Source organism: Glycine soja, chromosome 17 (assembly GCF_004193775.1).
Source record: "Glycine soja cultivar W05 chromosome 17, ASM419377v2, whole genome shotgun sequence".
Classification (NCBI taxonomy): Eukaryota; Viridiplantae; Streptophyta; class Magnoliopsida; order Fabales; family Fabaceae; genus Glycine; species Glycine soja.
Genome location: NC_041018.1, coordinates 40,288,752 through 40,311,090, shown reverse-complemented (window position 1 = coordinate 40,311,090; position 22,339 = coordinate 40,288,752). Strand labels below are relative to the sequence as shown.

Here is a 22,339-nt window from a genome sequence, read left to right as displayed (position 1 = left end):
TTTTAATTATATTATTGACACCAAAGATTTATTGATCTTTATCCATAAACTTGATTGATCAATTGAATTTTTTTTCTCAAAATCATATTTTTTTTTCAAATACTAAATTTGAATTTCAAATTTTACTCAATAAAATCAAATTTAATACTACTCAATGGATGACTTATTAATATTTTGATTTATAGCTGGGATTATTAATAAAGTATTTCTCTTTTGCCTGAAAAATAATTCTAAATCACTCTATAATACTAGTATCTTTCAATTAAGCTTTTCTTTTTTGTATTAATAAACGTGATTCATATTTTTATGTATTTTTTATTTAATATTTTTTTAATAAATAATAAAATTTATAAAAGGATATAATGTTACTCTAAATTGAATATTTGAATCGTTTCATGAATAAGTTTTTTTAGTCGTTTGAATATTAATTTCGTCTCCCACAAAATAGATAGACTTGACTCTTAGTTGGTCCGTCACTATCAGAAAAACGATTAACATGTGAAAGCTGATTAGAATACAGTGTCTCAAAGTACACAATAGCTCTTGTTGAAAATGATATTATCCATGCATGTTTCCTGGAAATTAACTTAATTAACACGCCATAAACAATTAATTACACTGCATGTTTATTCTGTATATGGTTTATCTATCTATATATATATATATATATACAGCTTCTCCTCAGTCATCACCAAATTAAGCCACCAAACTAGGCATTTCTGAATACCAATATAGTATAAGCTTTGTTAAAGAGTTCAATTAAGTTTCTTCTTTGCCCTTTCTAAAGCTAGCTAGACATTATTCCATCTCTCTTAGCAACTCGTCAATTAAACTCAATGGAAGCAACGAAAGGATTTGTATCTCCAACTTCATGCAAATGTGATGATGGACACCTAGTTACCGTGCTTAGTATTGATGGTGGCGGCATTCGGGGAATCATTCCAGGAATTATACTTGGTTTCCTCGAATCAGAACTTCAGGTAAAATGCTAACCAAATAGGGTACAGATTATAAATAATCATCTAAGAGATAGTTTATAAATAAATAAATTGTTTTTTTTTTCACTGCAATAAAGATATATATATATATATATATATATATATATTTGTAATTCATCACAAGCTGTGAGTAAATTAGCAAACAACAGAAGTTACAGGAATGATGCATAGCATCAAGTAAATAAATTGTGTTATATACTTATATTAGTTCATAAGATTATAATTCTTTTATAAAAATATTTTATTTAATTAATTAATTAATTATTGAGAAGGGTTTCATCTCTTCTATCCGTCCCTAATTCTACATAAAGTACACTATATTGATATAATTAAGATCACATCACGAAAGCGGGTAATTTTATTGATTATTTCTGAAAGTTTATATGGTAGTATATATGCTGATTTTAGTTGCAATTTTTAACTGTTGCCAACTAATATTGGTGCATATATATGCAGAAGCTTGATGGTGATCATGTAAGATTGGCAGATTACTTTGATGTGATTGCGGGAACAAGTACTGGAGGATTAGTGACTGCAATGCTCACTGCTCCAGATGAAAATAACCGACCCTTGTATGCAGCCAAGGATATTAAGGATTTCTACCTTGATCATACCCCTAAAATCTTCCCACAAAATAAGTAAGTAGCATATATACTTTAACCATAAACTTCACCAAATCAAATAATCAATCAAAATATATATTGTTATGATTAAGGTTGGTTTGCTTGTGTCAATGGAATCCATCTCCTTCAGTTGATTAAATAATGTATGAACTATATTTTTTATTTAACTTAGTGATTAAATGGAGAAAAAAAACTTGTGAATTCTAATGTATTTCAATAACAAAATTAATATAATTAAACTAATTATTAATCTTTGTCATAAAAAAAAATTCTACCAGTATATGTACTAATATGCAGTGTAATTGGTGCAGCAATTTATTCTCACCTATCCTGAAGTTGGGCAGAACCCTGTTTGGACCACAGTACAACGGCAAGTACTTACACAAGCTTATCAGGGAGAAACTGGGAGACACAAAATTGCACCAAACATTGACCAATGTCGTCATCCCAGCATTTGACATCAAGCACCTTCAACCCGCCATCTTTTCCAGCTTCCAGGTTCATCCCCTCGATCTTCAATTCTAAGATTTAATTTATTATATAAAATAAAATATACCACACTTAATTGTTGTGAGAAAAAAAAACATATCCATGTTAAAAAAAATATTTTTAATTACTATTTCAGTCCCTAAATTTGGAGGATATGTTATTTTAGTCTCTGAAATTTAATTTTTTTTAATTCTTAAATTTTGATAAATTACTTTTTTAGTTTCTAATATAATAAATTATTATTTTATGATGATTTTTTAGCATTTTCTGATAATTTTAAAATACAAATTCAAGCAGGTAAAAAGTAATAAAATAAAAAAAAATATTTTTATAAAATTTTTAATATATTTTTCGTTCTCATAAATTTAAAATGTGTTGATTTTTGGTTCAAAGGTAGATTTGAGTAATAAAAATTTTGCAAGAATAGAAAATATATTAAAAATTTTGTAAGAACAAATTTTAAATATTTTTATATTTATAAGGATGAAAAATATATTTTAATCAAATAAAAATTAATTTATGATAATTAAAAACCATAACAAAATATTAATTTATTATGTTAGGGACTAAAAAATAATTTATAAAAAATTCAAGAATTAAAAAAATATTTTTAAATTTAAAAAACTAAAAGAAAAAACACACTCCAAATTCAAGAATTAAAATAGTAATTAAACCTAAAAAACATTATTTGAAAATCAAAATTTCAGAAAAATTTACATTAAGTTTTCCTTTTTTTCCTTCAAATTTTTATTTAAAATCCGCTGAAAATTCATAAACAACATGATTCTAATTACTAATATAAGTATTCCAATAGAAAATCAAAATATTAATATCAAATATAAATGTGGGTTTGTCTTTTTCATGAAATTGATATTCTCTTATGTGATGTGATCTCACAGCTGAAAAAGAGACCCGATTTGAATGCATCTTTGTCGGATATATGCATTTCAACTTCAGCTGCTCCAACATATCTTCCAGCTCATTCCTTTGAAACCAAGACTCACCACGGTGTCAGCAAATTCGACCTTATAGACGGTGGCGTCGCTGCAAATAATCCGGTACACAATTAATCTTATATTCTCTCATTCTCTAATTATAAGACATAATTAACTAAATCACGCATACTAAAACTTGAACCCTAGCTTCATGGATACGAATCGATTAAACATCCAAGGATATATATTGGTATCAGATACGTGAAACAAACAAATTAAAGTATCGGTGCTTTGCGACGATTAATTAAAATAACCTACTGGATATAGATTTTAAAAATTAATTGATGCTTATAAAGAAAAAACAAATTAATTAATTAACTAGCTAGCTTAAGCTACTTAATTGATCATATAATTTGGCCTTGCAGGCTTTGGTAGCCATGGCGGAAGTGACGAATCGAATTAGCCATGAAGGGCAATGTAATAGCTTAAATGTGAAACCAATGCAATACGATCGATTTTTGGTGATATCGTTGGGAACAGGTTCTCAGCAAAAGGAAATGAAATACAGTGCAGATGAGGCAGCTCAATGGGGCATCTTTAGTTGGGTAACTACAACCAATGGTGGCACCCCTTTAATTGATGCCTTTAGCCATGCAAGTTCAGACATGGTTGACTTTCACATCACCTCCCTTTTCCAAGCACTCAATTCTGAACATAACTATCTCCGTATCCAGGTTCTCATTCCATGTATTTTTCTTATGTAAATAATTCATTTATGGGACCAAGAGAAATTTACTAAATAATTAATGATAACTGAGATTTATAAAAATTGATAATTTTCAATAAATTTCAACAACCAATTAGGTATGATGTTAGAAAAAGACTATCGGAGAAAGTGTTGTAAGCATTTTTCATGATATGAATCCTACTTCAATATATGTTATTCTAATATAAAGTCTATGAAATTTTTTGTAGGACGATTCATTAAATGGGGACATGTCTTCGGTAGACTTGGCCACGGAGAAGAATTTGAATGATCTCGTGAAAGTTGGGGAGTCATTGTTAAAGAAACCAGTTTCAAAGATTAACTTGCAGACTGGCGTTCACGAACCTGTTAACTCTCATGAAACAAATGGAGAAGCCTTGAAGAGGTATTAAAATCGCATATATATAACTATATAACTATATATATATATATATATATAATTAATTGATTCATCATATATCCTCATATTATGATCATGATAAAATCACTAGTATATACTTATAATATTTAAACTAACAATCTATTTTTTATTTTACAACTCCATACCATGGGAACATTGTTGACGATTAAATCTTTTTTATGATTATCTTATTGTGTCTTATTTTAAGTCACAATTTCACGCTTAACTATTTAATTTTGTTTCATCAGGTTTGCGGAACGACTATCCAAACAGAGGAGATTTCGTAAATCTCAAATGTCTGCCAATGGGAATCTTTAGAAGTCGAAAGGATAAGAATCGTGTGATAAATATGATTGGTGTTGTGATAAATATGTAATTTAAAGCCTAATTATGGTGCATGTGCTGCTGGGTCAAAATTTCCATTGTAGTCATCCTTATGTCTTTGTACTGATCATAATAAATTGAGTGTCCCTACAAACTTACATCATGTGATGTAAACGCTGTGTGTTTGTTTTTATGTTACAAAATGCTTTGTAATTTAATCTTTTTGGTTTGTATCACTGAAAGTGTATTTCATTTGGGTTACACTATATACTTTTTAATTAAGGTCACTTCTAAGTACAGATGTTCCATTATGTATAATAATTATTAGCCTTTTTAAATTATAAAAATGCGTACAATTTAATTTTAAAAGCATGCATGCCTTAAAAAAAAAAACAATTTACAAGAAATTATATATGATATAAAATTAAAGAAACACATATACAAGGAAGGATAAAGACCAATGTACCTTTAACCGTTAGATTATAAAAAAAAAAAAAGATAAAGATAAAGAGTGTTTAGTAATTAATTCTTTGAAATAACTTGATTTCTCATATTTTTATAATGTTGTTATATATATTATGTTCATATACAAATATTAGATATTTATATTCTTGTGAGATGTCTTTGCACACATGTTAAATTTTTTTTATTTAAGTTATTTTAATTCACAATACTTCACTATAGATATCTAACAATTGTGGTAAGATGATCTCACAGTCAAGTTATGTTATGGACTTATATCCTATAACATTATTAAATTAGCAAACAACATTATACAAAATTAATGATTGCACAAAGCAACCTGCTAATCATTGCATCTATACAAGGGTCAACAAAAGGGAAACTAACATTTGTGCAGCATCTTTTGATCATTACGTTTCGTTGCTTTTTTCGGTGCTGTTTATTCTGGTTTGAGTGGGAGCGAGTATAGGCTACTGTTACAGGTTTCTACGTCTACAACTATTGTTTCGTTCAGGTGTTCTGGAAGGACTTCTAGTAGAAAAGTTTATCTAGAAGCTCTATTGTGAAAAGCTAGCTCCTTTTAGATAAGTTAATTAGGTGTTGAATGATACATATTTAAATGCTTATATAAAAGAGTTTATAAGACAAGTGATGTTTGGATAAAACTACAAAAGTGTTTTATATAATGAAAATTACTAAAAAAATCATAAAATTTAAGATAAATTTATTACTATCAACTAAATTAATCATTTTTCTTAATTTTAATAAATTAGATAATTAAGTCTTACATATAAAAATAAAAGGAATGATTATTCTTCATCTAACTTTACATAATCAAGGATAGGACATGACTCAAGACACAAAAAGTATTTATAAAAATATTTAAAGATCATCTATTAATAAGATTTTCAAATTGATAACGAGATTTGAAATCACATCCTTATGACTAAATTATCTTTATTGGTCTTCAACTTCAATTTTAATTCTTTTTATATGATGTAAAGTCTCTTAATTTAAAAAGTTTAAGACTTTAACTTTGCTTATATATTCATCTTGAGTTAAGATAAAGTAGTTAGTGAGTCTTACCCTTTAATCTTTTTTAAGTGAAAACAATAGAGGCCCAAGAGTATTGATTTAAAGAATACTTGATCAGGCGTGAGTCTAGAAAGATTTGTTGCAAATAATACTTGGATGATTGCTTGGGAAAACAAGTTAAAGAAGACTTGTGATGTCTTACCCTTTAATCTTTTGACAAAATATTTTATCCCCTTTTTATAGTTTTTAATTGTGATGATAATTTTTTTTGGATAAAATATTTAAGTATTATTTATTTTTTAATGGTATTTTTCTTTTATAATATGTTATTTTTATTTTAAAAACTATGAATGGGACAAACTTACAAAATTATGTTAAGAGATTGTTATAGGTTGAATTTTGAAATACAAAAAATTCTTCCTATTACTATTTTTTCTATATTCCTTTTGTTTTTCTAATTCTCCCCTTTGTTCTTGTTATTTGTTTGTGACAACCATAGTTTATTCTAATTTATTAGATTTTTAGAACATAATTAAGATATTTTTTGGAAAAAAAAAGTTATGGTTAAAGTATATACAAATTTTTATTATAAATTCATAAAGATAATCGGTGACATGTGAAGTGATTATTGATATTTTCAATCATGAGTTTTTTTTTAAAAGAATATGTTTAGTTTGTTTTCTTATTAAATATATCTTTTATTGTATTTTTTTGTTGTTGAAAACTAAATGTATCCTTCAAGTAATAATAAATTTAACGCAATTGTATATTAATTTAAGACTTGAAACTAGATTATTTATTAATCTGAAACAATTTTGTTCTAGTTAATTCACATGTTTGGAGGTTTTTTATTATTATTTCCTTTATTATTTTGATAAATATATAATTATAAATATTTTATAAAATTTAATATTGATATATTTACTTGTTGAATTTTAAATTTATTATTGATACTTGGCCCCATGTAATTCTGGTCTGGCTTCACCCCTGACTATATTCATGTTTAAAAAGAAACTTCGAGTTATATTAATTATATTGTCTTTTCAAACTAGCTAAGTATATCGCTCTACATAAGAGGTATCTTAAGTAAATAGATTTGTGAAAATTTGTTGAAAACACAATTCAAATTTTCTTTTTTTGTTTTCCTGTGTTTGATAACAATTAATCCTAATTTGAAATGATGATTTGACTGAACTCTCTTCTTTATAGTGGAAGGATATTTGTTTAATAGGTGAAGGTAAACGATTGGTTTATTTAGGATGTTGGTAAAACAGGTAGGAAAGGGGTGTTTATTAAAAGGCAAAATGGGTATATATTGTTGAAATGGCATGGGAAGATGGGTTTAATTGGAGATGGACTTTCTTTGTTTGGGAGCACAATATCTTGTTTAGAATTTTCTAAAATGGTTGTGGAAGTTTGACAATTCAAACTCTTATATGTAAAATTCAATATATAAACTCAGAGTGTGAATGTAAAATCAATGCTTCAAATTTGCTGTTCCAAAACACACTAACATGGAGGAAAAACTGAAAATATCAAAGTGAAATGCCGATCGAGTTTAAACAAGCGCATGCCAAAAATGTGCGAAGTTTTAGTATTTCCCGTAAAACAATAGCAAACAGATTTTAAAAATTACTACAGTTTGTGTCTAGGGTTTGATTGTTTGATATTCTGTCTCCATGCATGCCCTTCGCCGTATCGAAGACATGATTAACATGTGAAGAATTAATTACTATATATATATATATATATATATATATATATATATATATATATATATTGTATTGTAAATACAAGGCAACATAAGAGGTTACTGTATATGTGTTTAAAATTATTCAAGCTTGCTGTGTGGTGGAGAAACAAAAAGATAGTGCTGTTTTTAGTGTTGTGATCTACCCTACGCTGAATCGTTTGAATATTAAATTCGTCTCCCATAAATCCATTCATCTTTTGATTGGTCCGTCACTATCAAAAAACATGATTACCATGTGAAGAATATATAACTGGTAAAAAAATAAGGTGTAGAAGTAATCAATACCTCTTGCCGAAAATGATAAAATAAATAAATTACTGTAGAAGTAATCTATGTCTTGTTGAAAATGATATTATCCATGTTATTTTGGAGATTAATTTGACACGCTTAAAACAAGGCAATAATTAGAAGGATTTCATGTTTATTCAGTTTGTTGATCTATATATAGAGCTCATCCTCATCAAATTAAGCCATGAAAACTAGATCTTCTGACTAGCAATAAGCTTGTTGAAGGGTATAGGAGTTTTCTTTGTCATTTAATCACTAATAAGCTCTCTCTCTTGCTCTCTCTTAATTAGCAACCCATCAATTCAACTCAATGGAAGCAACGAAAGCACTTGTATCTTCAACTCCATGCGATGATGGACACCTAGTTACCGTGCTTAGTATTGATGGTGGCGGCATTCGAGGAATCATTCCAGGAATTATACTTGGTTTCCTCGAATCAGAGCTTCAGGTAATTTGCTAACCAAATAGGTACAAATTAAAATTAAAAAAAAAAAGCAACAATATCATCTACTAGAGTGTTTAAAGTAAATAAATTTTTATATATACTCTATTATAAGATTATAATTATTCTTATTAAAACTTTATTTTTTGAGGGAGTTTGATCCCTTCCATCCTTCCCTAATGCTAAATAAAGTCCACTATACTGGTTAACCTCGTGCATCAAAATATATATATCGCTAAAGATCGATATAATATAATAAAGATCACATCATGAAAACGATAATTTTATTGATTATAATTACCTTCTGGAAGTTTATGTAGCACGTAGTATGCTTATTTTATGTGTGTGCAATTTATTTTATAAATGTAGCTAGTACTATATAAATTAACTTAAATTTAGTCTAGGCCTTCTAGCTTAATTAACATTTTAATTAATGTCAACTATGGTGCATGCATGCAGAAGTTAGATGGGAATCATGTAAGATTGGCAGATTATTTTGATGTGATTGCGGGAACAAGTACTGGAGGATTAGTGACTGCAATACTTACTGCTCCAAATGAAAATAACCGACCCTTGTATGCAGCCAAAGATATTAAGAATTTCTACCTTGACCATACCCCAAAAATCTTCCCACAAAATAAGTAAGTAGCACGTACTTTACCATAATTAAACTTCATTAATTCCAAATCAACCAAAGTATATATATTCTATCTATCAATATGCATGAACTAATTTACAGTGTAATTAATGGTCCTGAATATATATAGGTGCTGGAATTTATTGTCATCTATGGTGAAGTTGACAAGAACTCTGTTTGGACCACAATACAACGGCAAGTATTTGCACAACCTTATTAGGGAAAAACTAGGAGAAACAAAATTGCACCAAACATTGACCAATGTCGTCATCCCAGGATTTGACATCAAGCGCCTTCAACCTACCATCTTTTCCAGCTTCCAGGTTCATCCCTAGCCTCTTCTCTTAATTTATATATATCACTCATTTATTATATATGGAAAAAATTCATATTCACAAGAAATTAGTTATACAAGGAAGTTTTCTTTGAAAATCAAAATTACAGAAACACTTACAGAAAGTTTTTTTCTTTCAGATTTTTATATAAAATTTGCAGAAATTTCATAAATAAAAGGACTATAATTAATAGCATATGTATAATAAGAGAAAATCAAAATATATTATCACTTGTGTCTTTCTCACGTATGAAATATTAATCTCAAATATAACTAACGTGCTATGATATATATCACAGCTGAAGAAGAGACCAGATTTGAATGCATCGTTGTCGGATATATGCATTTCAACTTCGGCAGCTCGATCCAACATATCTTCCAGCTCATTCCTTTGAAACCAAAACCCACCATGGTCATGTCATTGGGAAATTCGACCTCATAGACGGTGGCATTGCTGCAAATAACCCGGTACGCAATCTTATAACTCACATGAAAGGAGTAAATTTCAACCATATACTTCAAATGAATGACTAAGGTTAAAACCAATTAAAACAATCTCAAGCGTTCTGATTCGTGAATGATATTAATTATATGATGATTGTACATACGTACATATATATAATGAAGTGAGCACCCCTCATACCCTTGTTGTTTATAGACATTATTTGAAACCGTTATAAAATCACAAATGTATTGTTGCAATTAATTAAAATAAACTATATATTGGATTGATATAGTTTAGCTTTAACAATTTAATCAATTAAGTACTAGCTTAGGCATTTAATTAATTGATCATATAATTAAGGACATGATATATACTATGTTAATTTGGACTTCCAGGCATTGGTGGTCATGGCAGAAGTGACGAACCAAATATTCCATGAAGGGCCGTGTGATTGCTTAAATGTGGAACCAATGCAATACGACAGGTTTTTGGTGTTATCATTGGGAACAGGTTCTCAAAAACAAGAAATGAAATATAGGCTGATGAAGCAGCTCAATGGCCCCTTGAGTTGGGTAAGCACAACCAATGGTGGCACCCCTTTGATTGATGCATTTAGTCAAGCCAGTGCTGACATGGTTGACTTTCACATCTCCTCCGTCGTTCGAGCTCTCAATTCTGAGCACAACTACCTTCGAATTCAAGTTCTCATTTATTCCCTATGTTCATAATTCAACAAATATATATAATGTTTGTCACATTTAGAAATAAATTCTTATGTTAAATTTATTCATATTTTGTAGGACGATACATTAACTGGGGTTGACAAGGCCACGATGAAGAATTTGGATGATCTCGTCAAAGTTGGGGAATCATTGTTAAAGAAACCAGTTTCAAAGATTAACTTGAAGACTGGCGTTTACGAACCTGTTAAATCTTATCAAACTAACGAAGAAGCCTTGAAGAGGTATATTAAAATCCCATATATATATATATATATATATATATATATATATATATATATATATATATATATATATATATATATATATATATATATATATATATATATATCCAGAAGGTTATTAATTTAAGAAATTAACATATATCATTGATTCATCGTACCCACTAGAACTTATAAAAATCTTAACGAGAAAAAGTTGTAGAACTTTAATTAGTCAAATAAAAATTTAAGAATTAAAATTAAAATTTTGAAAAATTTAAGGACTAAAAAATTAGTTATTTCTTTTTAATATTACATAATACTTTAAGTAACAAAATTATAAAAATTCAGGATCTATAAAATTATAAATTAATACTACATAAATGACTAGATTATATATTTTATAAGATAAAAATTAAAAATAAGTGATACTTACATGAAATATTTAAATATGTATTTATATCATAAAAATATTTTAGACACTAGTTTGACTGGTTCATTACTGCTTCTCATTGGTTCTAAAACAATTGATTTTTTTGGTATGGTTGAATTGGTTACTAGATCGGATTCGATCGATTCCAATCTGATTTTAAAAATAATGTTGTTAAGTAACAAACAAAAATAATTAATATTTTTTCCCGAAATATGATAAATCTTGTACACTTATGTTATAGGGGGGAAATGATAAAAATTTGTTCGCTTTTAAACTATTTTTTCTTTGAGAAAAATTGGAAGAATAATTAAAAAAATTAAAGTGGTTTTTTTTAAGAAGTATTCATGGACATGGATCCCCACATATATAAAAAAAATCCACAGGTAATATACAAATGGGTACTCCCTCCTTTCTTTTTCGTAGTCACACACTCTTGGGTGTGGCGCCATCACCCTCATTTTTTCATTCTTATATATGCTCATGCCCTAAATTTTGTCGATCGGATATAAGGATACAAGGAATGAAGGAGGCTCTATCTCTAAACTACTATTTGATTGAGAGTCTCTTCTAATAGATAGAGAATAAATATTTTCCGTGTCTAATTTTTCTCACAAAAATTTCTTCTAGTCGATCAAAGAATTTGAGAATAACAATAAAATTTAGAGTAAGAATTTATATTAATTCAGTTGATTTACAACTGGTGCAGAGAATCTAAGTAAAAAATAAAAAAATATAACAAACTAGCCCCTACAGTTACATTTTATCAATAACCAACTCAATTTTTGATCTCTATCTTAAACATGTTCTACTACAATATTTTAGAGATTTTTCTTCTGTGAGAGCAACAAATACAGACAGTAATTAAATCACTGAAGCTGATGGAATCGAAAGCACCATGTATAAACTAGAATGACTTTTTAGTGTGTGGGGATTTCATTTCACGGAGTCTCCTCTCTTGTGAAAGTATTTTTGCAAACCTGAATACATTAGAATCAAATATGTTATTATAATTTAATAAAATTGTAAAATTGTGTAATTGAATGAATACAACACTAATGTAAAAATGTCCTTTTTTAACTAACCTTTTGAGAGCATCTTCATTGGTTTCCCTGTTTTTTAGTGGCTCAAAGAGACCATTCTCTAAATTGACCCTAGAGACCGGTTTCTTTAAGAGTTTTTCTCCAATTTGGCTAAGTTTCTCCAAATTCTCCTTTGTAGCAATGTCAACTGAAGAATCCGTTCCAGTTAATGTGTCATCCTACAATGTTGTTCAACAAATTTGGTCATGAATATGCTTAACTAAAATATTTGACTTTATATACAGAGAAATATATATATATATATATATATATATATATATATATATATATATATATATATGAAGAAACACTTATGTTTACATTCATGTTTAGGAATTACCTGAATTCGAAGGTAATTATCTTGTGAATGAAGTGCTTGAGTCACAGCAGATAAATGGAAATCCACCATATCTGCACTGGATTGAGTGAAAACGTCAATTAAGGGAGTACTCCCACTTTGGGTTAGCCAATCCAATAATCCCCATTTGGCTGCCATTTGTGCATTGAATTTTTCCTCATTTTTTGCTGTCCCGGTGCCTATTGAAATTATTAGGAAGCGACCATATTCCAGAGGCTTTATTGGAAATAAATCAGAATTTTGCTTAATGATTTGCTTTGTTACTTCGTTCATGGCAACTAAGGTCTGGATCATAAAATTCCAAAAATAAAAAAGTTAGTGCTTCCCATATGATTAATCATTATATAATATTTAATTGATATAAAACTTTGAATAACAATTAATTAGTGAATATATAACTTCACATACCGGGTTATTTGCACAAACACCACCATCAATGAGGTTGAATTCGTGTACCTTCCCATTTGAATCTTGGTTGTTGAAATTGTGGGCAGGGAGATAAGTAGGTGCAGCGGACGTGCTAATGCATATGTCTGAGAGCTTAGCATCCAAGGAAGGGGAATTCTTAATCTGCATGAATTTCAAATCTTTTTAGGATATGTTTCTTTTTTATCAATAGGTGAAAACCGAACATACTATAAAAAAATTTACACTCACACACACATCTTCCAATCAATTAAGCTAGATCTTAGGCTATATATGTTTTACCAGTCACTTTTTTTAAAAAATTAATTTCGTGACAAACCTTCCTGCTAGAATTTTTCTCACCTTTTTATTTATGTTAATTCTCTAATGAGTTAATTATTTTAAAGAAAAGCATAATATATAACTAGTTTATAAACATTGACATATATACAATTCTAATTTAGTAACTGAAAACAGAAAATAAAAATAGAGGAATTATTTTTGTTTTACTTTAATTTTCCTTTAATTACGTACATAAAATTTAAAATTATCTATATTGATGAGTACATGGCTGGCTATAAACAAACAAAAATATAGTCTTATTCTAGAAATTAAAGACAAATATTTTTATCTTAATAGTCAATAATACGGTTTGAGACATTGTTTAGTATCAAAATTTCAACCCCTGAAAGTCGAGTAAAACCATAATTAAACAAATATATATGCCCCAACCTCCAAGTCTCCAACACTATACCCCGAAAGTGGGAAGAAAATTCATTTCAAAAGTTAACCTGATAAGATGAGAAAATGATGGGTTGCAAAGACTTGATGTCGAAGGTGGGAATGACAACATTGGTGAGTGTCTCATGCAACCGAATGTCTCCAAGTTTCTCTCTGACGACACCATGCAGATATTTCCCGTCATATTTGGGTCCTCCCAGCAGAGATTTTACTACTTTTGCTAATATCGTCCCACCAAGGCCACTGCAATAATATTAATGCATGCCAAATATTAATTAATTTCTCAATTATTACTAATTATATGTAGTTTAGTTATACAGAAAGTAATAAAAAAGAAGAAGATAGAGATGCATGCATTAATTCATCTAGCTAGCTACTAGCCTAGTAGCCTACTACAATATATTAATTAATTAATTAATTACCTATGTTGTGGGAAAATTTTAGGACTATGGTCCATGTAAAAAGGCTTAATATCTTTGGCAGCAAAAAGAGGTCGATTATTGTTGTCTGGAGCAGTTATCATAGCGGTTACAAGACCTCCTGTGCTTGTTCCTGATATCACGTCAAAATAGTCTGCAAGCCTTGCATCTGGACCATCCAATTCCTGCATCATATCATGCCCCCGAATGGATCAATATATAATGTAATTATTCTTTCAATACTATGTATAGGATTAGTATTATGGTTCCACATGTTGACATATATTATGGTTCCACATGAATGGCATACTTAATATATAGGATTAGTATTATGACATGCATGGCTTTGTTAATTAAAAAAAATATAGCTCATCAGTGATGATTAATTAGAAGATGAATAACAATACTTGTGTAGCTAGCTAGTTAATTAGGCGTATAGGAGCATTAGATGATATACCTGAAGCTGAGATTCAAGGAAATCAATAATGGTAGCGGGGATGATGCCCCTAATGCCACCCCCATCGATGCTAAGAATGGTTACCAAGTTTCCATAAGTAGGAGGCTGAATTTGTTCAATCGATGACTTTGCTCTTTCCATTGGAAATTTAGGCAAATTGGAGGTTAATTTGTGTGTGCACAAAATATTCTCTCTTTGAGTAAGGATTAACGTTGAGAGGATATGCTGAAAGAAAAGGCTGTAGTTTCTTAATTTATGGGTAGAAATTAAATCAATATGCAACAAGGAACTATTGCTAACTAATTAAGGAAAGATTGATGCTGCTTGAGTGGGTTTGTTGGTAGCTAACTAGGCATGCATTTATAGTAGTGTCACGGCCATATAGATTTGAATTAGTGCATATAGTTGAATTCAAAAGAGCTAGGAGAAATAATTTAATATTGAAGGAAGACATAGTCAATGGTAAAAAATGAAGAACTGATGAGGCTAATAGGACACGCTCATGTTGTTTGAAATGTGCTACTGTCCAAAAAGTATAAGACGACTGCATACTTTCCTTGCATGGACCCGATGGCGATGGCTATTTAGTATAATATTTATCAAGTTAGCTAGGACCAATACCAAGTGAATCATCCTTGTTTTGCTTAGATTCAAGACGGAGACTTGTCAAGATTACACACGTCACCCAAGCTATTTTTTTTTAAAAAAATAAAATAAAATAAGACAATCTATTTAATACGAAGTATTATTTTTTAAAATAAGACAATCTATCTATACATAGGCGTGGCATTTTTTTCTCTCTCAAGTGATCAAAGAGTCATCTCCATGAGTTCATCTCCCTTCTAAGCATGATTTAGTTAGACGGGCCAATACCTAATGAGCAAGCGTGTTACCTGTCAAATGGACCTGGAAAAATGAGATTATACAATTAGAATAGTTATACTAATAATAAGCAATATGTTATTTAAGGTTATATTCGCCAAATATAAGTTGGCTTTTAATTTTTTTACAAATTGAAAACTTATTATTTGACTATTTAATAAATAAGGGATATGTTATTTAGGAGGCCGTGAACTTTGATTTTCAAGCCGCCGTTGCTCTCAAGGCTGGGACTGTTCTAGAAATTTATAAAAGGGTCGAAAAATATTTCTTAAATATTAAATTAAGTATATTAGTTAAATATGTAATTATTAATAGTGAAAATTGTATCTATTCTTCAAAAGAAAAATATTTTTAATATAGAAAAAGAATTTTCAATGAATGGTTCTATTAGCAAATAAATATTTAAAAATGAGATATATAATCTATTTTTGATTATGAGTTCTTTTTATTAAACAAGTAAGTTCATAGTCTTTAATTTAATAGAGAATTTTTTGATATTTAATGCAAAATTACAACAATAATTTTGATAAATATATCAATTTTAGTTATAATAAGATTATAATTCATAAGATAATAAAATAACTTTTGATAAAAGTATTTTCAATTTAGTAATTACTTTGTAACTAATTTTGATAATAATATAAAATAGGAATTGAAAAAGTAAAATTTTGAAAGAAGTCAAGTGTTTAGAAATGTGTACTAAATTAAACAGACATAAATTCATAAAAGTGAGAATTTAAATACATACACGATGACCTATTGAACCTTTGCTAATTTTGATAATAAGCATGTTGGTGTTTTGAAGAATTAAATGATTGTGTATCAACCCTTGAAATTGACTGTCAGCAATTTTATTTATAAATTCAAACTATTAATGGTTGAATTATATAATTTTGACATGTATATAAAAATATTCCTAATTACATTGATCTAATATTAGTAATTGTCTTCGTATAACTTCTTCAAAATCGTACCGACTGATATTCTGATTTGTTAAAAAATATTTTACCCTCCATCACCTTCTAATCTCACGTGAATGAAATTTTCGAAATTAACAATTTCAATCGAAATTATTCCCTTCGATCACATAATCAAGTTTTTCAAACAAATTAGACCGAGTTATGAAAAAAAAGGATAAACAGCTATCATAAATCTACATTTTTTTTTTATTGGTGACCACTTAGAAATTTTTAAAGTATGGGTAACATCATTTTTAATTATTACAGTAGTGGGCAACACCCTCTCTCTAATTCGCAACCATGTCCGGATCCTCGGGGAGGAAACCATGATATCAGGCCTTTTCTCACTGTTAAAGCATTTTTTTTATAAATATAAGTAAATACATAATATTACAAAACATAAATACGTACAAATATGAAAATATAATATTATATAAAAGAATATATATATATATATATATATATATATATATATATATATATATATATATATATATATATATATAATTTTATAAATTAATAAATATGCAATAAATTAAAAATTTATATTATAGTAAGTTTTAGTCACTGTAATGCAATTTTTCAAAATATTATATATAGGATAATTATAAAAATTCAAATACATACAAATATATAAAGAATAATATTAAGGTAATTACACAGACAGACTCCATTGTAATAACCATGTTATAAAGTATTATTATTTATCTATTTGTAACTATCATACATATACATAATTATAATATGATAAATACGCAAGGATATATAAATTATAATGTATGTATATATATTTGTTATTTTTAACTAAATTAATAAATATATAACAATGAGTGCAATTACATTACACTAGACAAAATTGTTGAAAGCTTTGTCTACTGTAATACATTTTAATATATATATATATATATATATATATATATATATACATACATTATAAAAAGAAAAAACTGTAGAAAAGTTTAGGGGACCATGACCCCTCTGCTCCTTCAATGCTCCGCGGCTATTTTGAGCAACAAGGACTATGAGGAAATCAAGTGCTAGTGTTACTTGATCAATCATAGCATCAAGTTGCAGCCTCCTAATTCCTAAATATATATATTAAAAGAAGCACGCACTAACTGATTTGTTGAATTAAAAATGAAGAAATTGTTTTGTTGCAGGTAACACGACTGCACCCAAGGAGGTTAATTTTTTGGTTTTTGCCATTAGTATATCTTTCACTTTATATATTAAAATGTGACATTTTTATAATTTATATAAACAATGTGAAGATTCACTTCCTATTGATCCTATCAAATCCTAGCTAGGTGGCTACGTACATATACAGTTTCAGGGGATTTCATATGCCAACGTGCAATTCACGCTCTTCATAAATAATATACTCAAAAGCCATCCCCATTAATGGTTAATTAGTCTTGGGTAAGCTAGGAAAGTTATGCAGTCGTCTTTTACTGTTTGGTCAATATAGCATTCTTCAAAGACCGTGTGCCTATTCATTAGGGAGATCAGGTACTCTTTTTTACCATTCTGCACTCGATCTCTGACTAATTCATTTGTCCTCTCTTTCTGTTCTCTAACAAAATTTTAAAGGGTCGTGAGACACTATAAATACCACCATGAGCATGCCTAGTTATCTACCATGAATCTTTTCTAAGTTAGCGAAAATCCCTTGTTGTTGCACATTGCTTTCTGTCCATAAAGAAACTACAACCTTTGCTTTCAACACATTCTCTTAATTAACATTAATCCTTACTCATAGTCTCATAGAGAATATTTTGGGTACAAACAAACCTCCAATTCGTCTTAATTTCCAATATATATATATATATATATCCATGGAGAGAGCAAAGTCATCGATTGAACAAATTCAGCCTCCAACTTATGGAAACCTAGTAACCATTCTTAGCATCGATGGGGGTGGTATTAGAGGCATCATCCCCGCTACCATTATTGATTTCCTTGAATCTCAGCTTCAGGTATGAACACCTACACCTAATTAATTACTAAGTATTGTTGTTCCTCTTCTAATTAATTAATCATCATTTAGCTATTTTTTCATTAACAAAACCATACTAATCCTAATTAGTCTGAACCCATATGCCATATGCCATTCATATTGAACCAAAATGACAACATTTTGAATACATCTAGTATTGAAAGAATAATTACATTATATATTGATCAATTTCGGGGAATGATATGATGCAGGAATTGGATGGTCCAGAAGCAAGGCTCGCAGACTATTTTGATGTGATATCAGGAACAAGCACAGGAGGTCTTGTAACCGCTATGATAACTGCTCCAGACAACAATAATCGACCTCTTTTTGCTGCCAAAGATATTAAGCCTTTTTACATGGACCACTGTCCTAAAATTTTCCCACAACATAGGTAATTAATTAATATTGTAGTAGCTAGCTAGATGAATTAATGCATGCATCTCTATCTTTCTTTATTAATTTGTCTGTTTAATTAAATGTACTTTTCATTAGTAAGAATTGAGATAGAAATTAATTAATATTTGGCATGCTTTGCATTGCAGTGGCCTTGGTGGAACGATATTAGCAAAGATAATATATAAGATCTCTGGGAGGACCCAAATACGACGGGAAATACCTGCATGAGGTCGTGAGAGAGAAACTCGGGGACATTCACTTGCATGAAACCCTCACCAACGTTGTCATTCCCACCTTCGACATCAAGACTTTGCAACCCATTATTTTCTCATCTTAGCAGGTTAACTTTCCTCTCTCTTCTTTTCACTTTCAAACGAAAAATGAATATTCTTTCCCATGCACCTTCCAGGTGTGGGAGGTTGGGACCTATATTTATTAATTTGTTTTATGGTTCAACTTTGACTCTCGGGTTGAAATTATGACTCCAAAGTGCAAATGAATGCTGCATCCAAGACTTAGTATCTCAAACAGTAATTGTTGACTAATAAGACAGACAAAGTGTTTTTTTCTAACTAGAATTAATACGATAAAATACTATCTGTTGGTTAAAACCAGCCAAATTCGTCCATGCATATAGATAATTTTTTGTTTTAGTATAATAACACCAATTAAAGGAAAAAAGTAGACCAATTCGTTTATTTTTATTTTCTATTTTTTCAGTTATTGCTAATTAAATTAAAATTATATAACAATGTTCTTAAACTAGTTATATATTTTGCTTTTTCTTTAAAAAAAAATTAAACTTATAATAAAGAGAATAAAAATAAATGATTGTGATTGACTGAAGGAGAAAAAAACAGTTAAATTGGAAGAGCTGTCACTAATTTAATTTAACAAAATCAAGTTAGTGATAAAGCTAGCATATATAGCCTAAAATGATTTGAATTCATGCAGATTAAGATGTGGCCTTGCATGGATGCTAAGCTCTCAGACATATGCATCAGCACGTCTGCTGCACCTACTTATCTCCCTGCTCACAATTTCAACAACCATGATTCAAAAGGGAACGTTCACGAATTCAACCTCATTGATGGTGGCGTTTGTGCAAATAACCCGGTATGTGTAATTATATATCACTAATTAATTGCATGTTATATTTGAAATTATTATTTAATTAGTTACGTACTATATAGTAAATGATTAATCATATCATATCGAAAGCATCACTAACTTTTTATTCTGTTTCTTTTTTTTTTTTTTGAATTTTCATGATCCAGACCTTAGTTGCCATGAACGAAGTTACAAAGCAAATCATTAAGCAAAATTCTGATTTCTTTCCAATCAAGCCTATGGAATATGGTCGATTCCTTATAATTTCAATAGGGACCGGAACATCAAAAACTGAGGAAAAATTCAATGCACAAATGGCAGCCAAATGGGGATTATTGGATTGGCTAACCCAAAGTGGTAGTAATCCTTTAATTGATGTTTTCTCTCAATCCAGTGCAGATATGGTGGATTTTCATTTATCTGCTGTGACTCAAGCACTTAATTCACAAGATAATTACCTTCGAATTCAGGTGATTTCCTAAACAAATATATAAAACTCTGTCTATATATATAGCTCTTTCTTTCTATACAAGTCAAATATTATAAGCATAATATTTCATAAATGATCAAATTTGTTGAACAACAACATTATATTGTAGGATGACACATTGACTGGGACGGATTCTTCGGTTGACATTGCTACAAAGGAGAACTTGGAAAAACTTTACCAAATTGGAGAAAATCTATTAAAGAAACCGGTCTCTAGGGTCAATTTAGAGAATGGTCTCTTTCAACCACTGAAAAATGGGGAAACCAATGAACATGCTCTCAAAAGGTTAGCTAAAAAAGGGCTTTTTTCATATTACTAGTATAGTAGTTTCATTAATTACGATTGCAATGCAGTTATAATAACACATTTAATTTTAATGCATTCAGGTTTGCAAAAATACTTTCACAAGAGAGGAGACTCCGAGAAATGAGATCCCCAAACACTAAAAAGACCTTCTAGTTCCATTTATTTTATGCAGGCGCATTCGATTACATCAACGTCAGTGATCACAAGAATAGAACGTGGTTTAGATAGAGGTCTAAAATTCAAACGCTTATGAAAAAAATGTGACTTCAGGGAATAATTTTTTTATTTTTAATTTTGCTTTTTTCTTAGTTTATGGGTATCAGATGTAAATCAACTGCAATATAAATTCTTACTCATAATCATTTGAATGCAACTCACAGAATAGTTTGTTTTTGCTTTATATTTTTATTTTTATTTTCTTAGCTTAAGTGCATCAGTTGTAAATCAACTGCAATAGTATAAATTCTTATCTTGATTTGAATGTTATTATGAAATATATCAATTACACCGATATAATTTGGAGAGGGACTGTATTTTGTCTCAATTAGATACAAATTCAAATTAGAGGGGGGGAAATCACTATATAGATAGTTTTTTAATCAAATTACGACCAAAAAAGAATAAATTTATTACGGACTTAAATTTATCACTATATTTATTACATTATTTTATGTTGTTAGAAATTTTGAATTATCTCTCACAATAAAGTCCTTTTATTGGGTGGTTGAGGTTTGCATATCACTCTAACTATACCTCAAGGAGGATCTTCAACAAAGACAATGACGGCTTGAAAATCAAAAGTGCTACTAGTGTTTTCTTGATCAATCATGGTAGCAACTTGCATAGCTTGCCTTCTATTAAATACTATATCTTAAACTATCAAAAAACCACAAACTAATTTTAAAAAAGTGTATATTGTCCTTATTATCACTATTCTGATTGACTAATTGTTTCAATTTCATTTTCCCACGATCATTTGCGGGTAACACACTTGCTCATTATTAGCTGGTCTAAATTAAAAATAGTTTACCAAAAATAAAAAATCATACTTGGACAGGAGCTGCACCCGTGAAGCTGATCTACCTTTTGCTATAGTATATATATTCTCATTTTATAACATTGTACATTTTTATAATTTTTACAAACAATGAAAATTCACTTCTTACTATTGATCCTATATATATATATCACATCCTAGCTAGGTGGCTACGTCTACAGTTTCTCCCATGCAATTCAGGTTCTTCATAAATACTATTAAAAATACTACTAATTAAATAGCCATCGCCATTGGATTAATACATGGTTAGTCTTCAGTAAGCTAGGAAAGTTATTATGCATAGCCATCTTATACTGTTTGGACCGTGCATGTGTGTCCTAAAACAATAAATAAGTAAGTTCTTAGAGTTTAATTTCAATAGATTGTTTGTGTAAAAT

General features: G+C 29.1%; 2 protein-coding genes and 2 pseudogenes across 2 annotated transcripts; 3 read left to right on the top strand and 1 right to left on the bottom strand.

The window, feature by feature from the left end:
• Nucleotides 1-697: 697 nt before the first annotated feature.
• Nucleotides 698-4,832, top strand: LOC114392788 (patatin-like protein 2). Its single transcript, XM_028354013.1, has 7 exons — nt 698-980; nt 1,455-1,636; nt 1,933-2,119; nt 3,010-3,168; nt 3,471-3,779; nt 4,021-4,196; nt 4,460-4,832. The coding sequence occupies exons 1-7, from the start codon at nt 837-839 to the stop codon at nt 4,527-4,529; spliced, it is 1,227 nt and encodes a 408-aa protein (XP_028209814.1). The 5' UTR covers nt 698-836; the 3' UTR covers nt 4,530-4,832.
• A 3,444-nt stretch (nt 4,833-8,276) lies between these two features.
• Nucleotides 8,277-10,902, top strand: LOC114392789 (annotated as a pseudogene).
• A 1,073-nt stretch (nt 10,903-11,975) lies between these two features.
• LOC114392002 (patatin-like protein 2) lies at nt 11,976-15,073 on the bottom strand. Its single transcript, XM_028353038.1, has 7 exons — nt 14,764-15,073; nt 14,310-14,491; nt 13,938-14,130; nt 13,150-13,311; nt 12,724-13,026; nt 12,387-12,562; nt 11,976-12,281 (listed from the first exon to the last, which is right to left on the bottom strand). Exons 1-7 carry the CDS (start codon nt 14,902-14,904, stop codon nt 12,209-12,211), a joined length of 1,230 nt encoding a protein of 409 aa, XP_028208839.1. The 5' UTR covers nt 14,905-15,073; the 3' UTR covers nt 11,976-12,208.
• Nucleotides 15,074-18,392: 3,319 nt separating this feature from the next.
• Nucleotides 18,393-21,171, top strand: LOC114392339 (annotated as a pseudogene).
• The last annotated feature ends 1,168 nt before the right edge of the window (nt 21,172-22,339 follow it).

Coding starts and splice junctions, on each gene's coding strand:
- LOC114392788 (XM_028354013.1), top strand. CDS start 837: ATGGAAGCAACGAAAGGATTTGTATCTCCAACTTCATGCAAATGTGAT. Junction 3,169..3,470: donor GCGTCGCTGCAAATAATCCG/GTACACAATTAA, acceptor TTGGCCTTGCAG/GCTTTGGTAGCCATGGCGGA. Junction 3,780..4,020: donor ATAACTATCTCCGTATCCAG/GTTCTCATTCCA, acceptor AATTTTTTGTAG/GACGATTCATTAAATGGGGA.
- LOC114392002 (XM_028353038.1), bottom strand. CDS start 14,904: ATGGAAAGAGCAAAGTCATCGATTGAACAAATTCAGCCTCCTACTTAT. Junction 14,492..14,763: donor TCCTTGAATCTCAGCTTCAG/GTATATCATCTA, acceptor GATATGATGCAG/GAATTGGATGGTCCAGATGC. Junction 12,563..12,723: donor ATAATTACCTTCGAATTCAG/GTAATTCCTAAA, acceptor ACAACATTGTAG/GATGACACATTAACTGGAAC.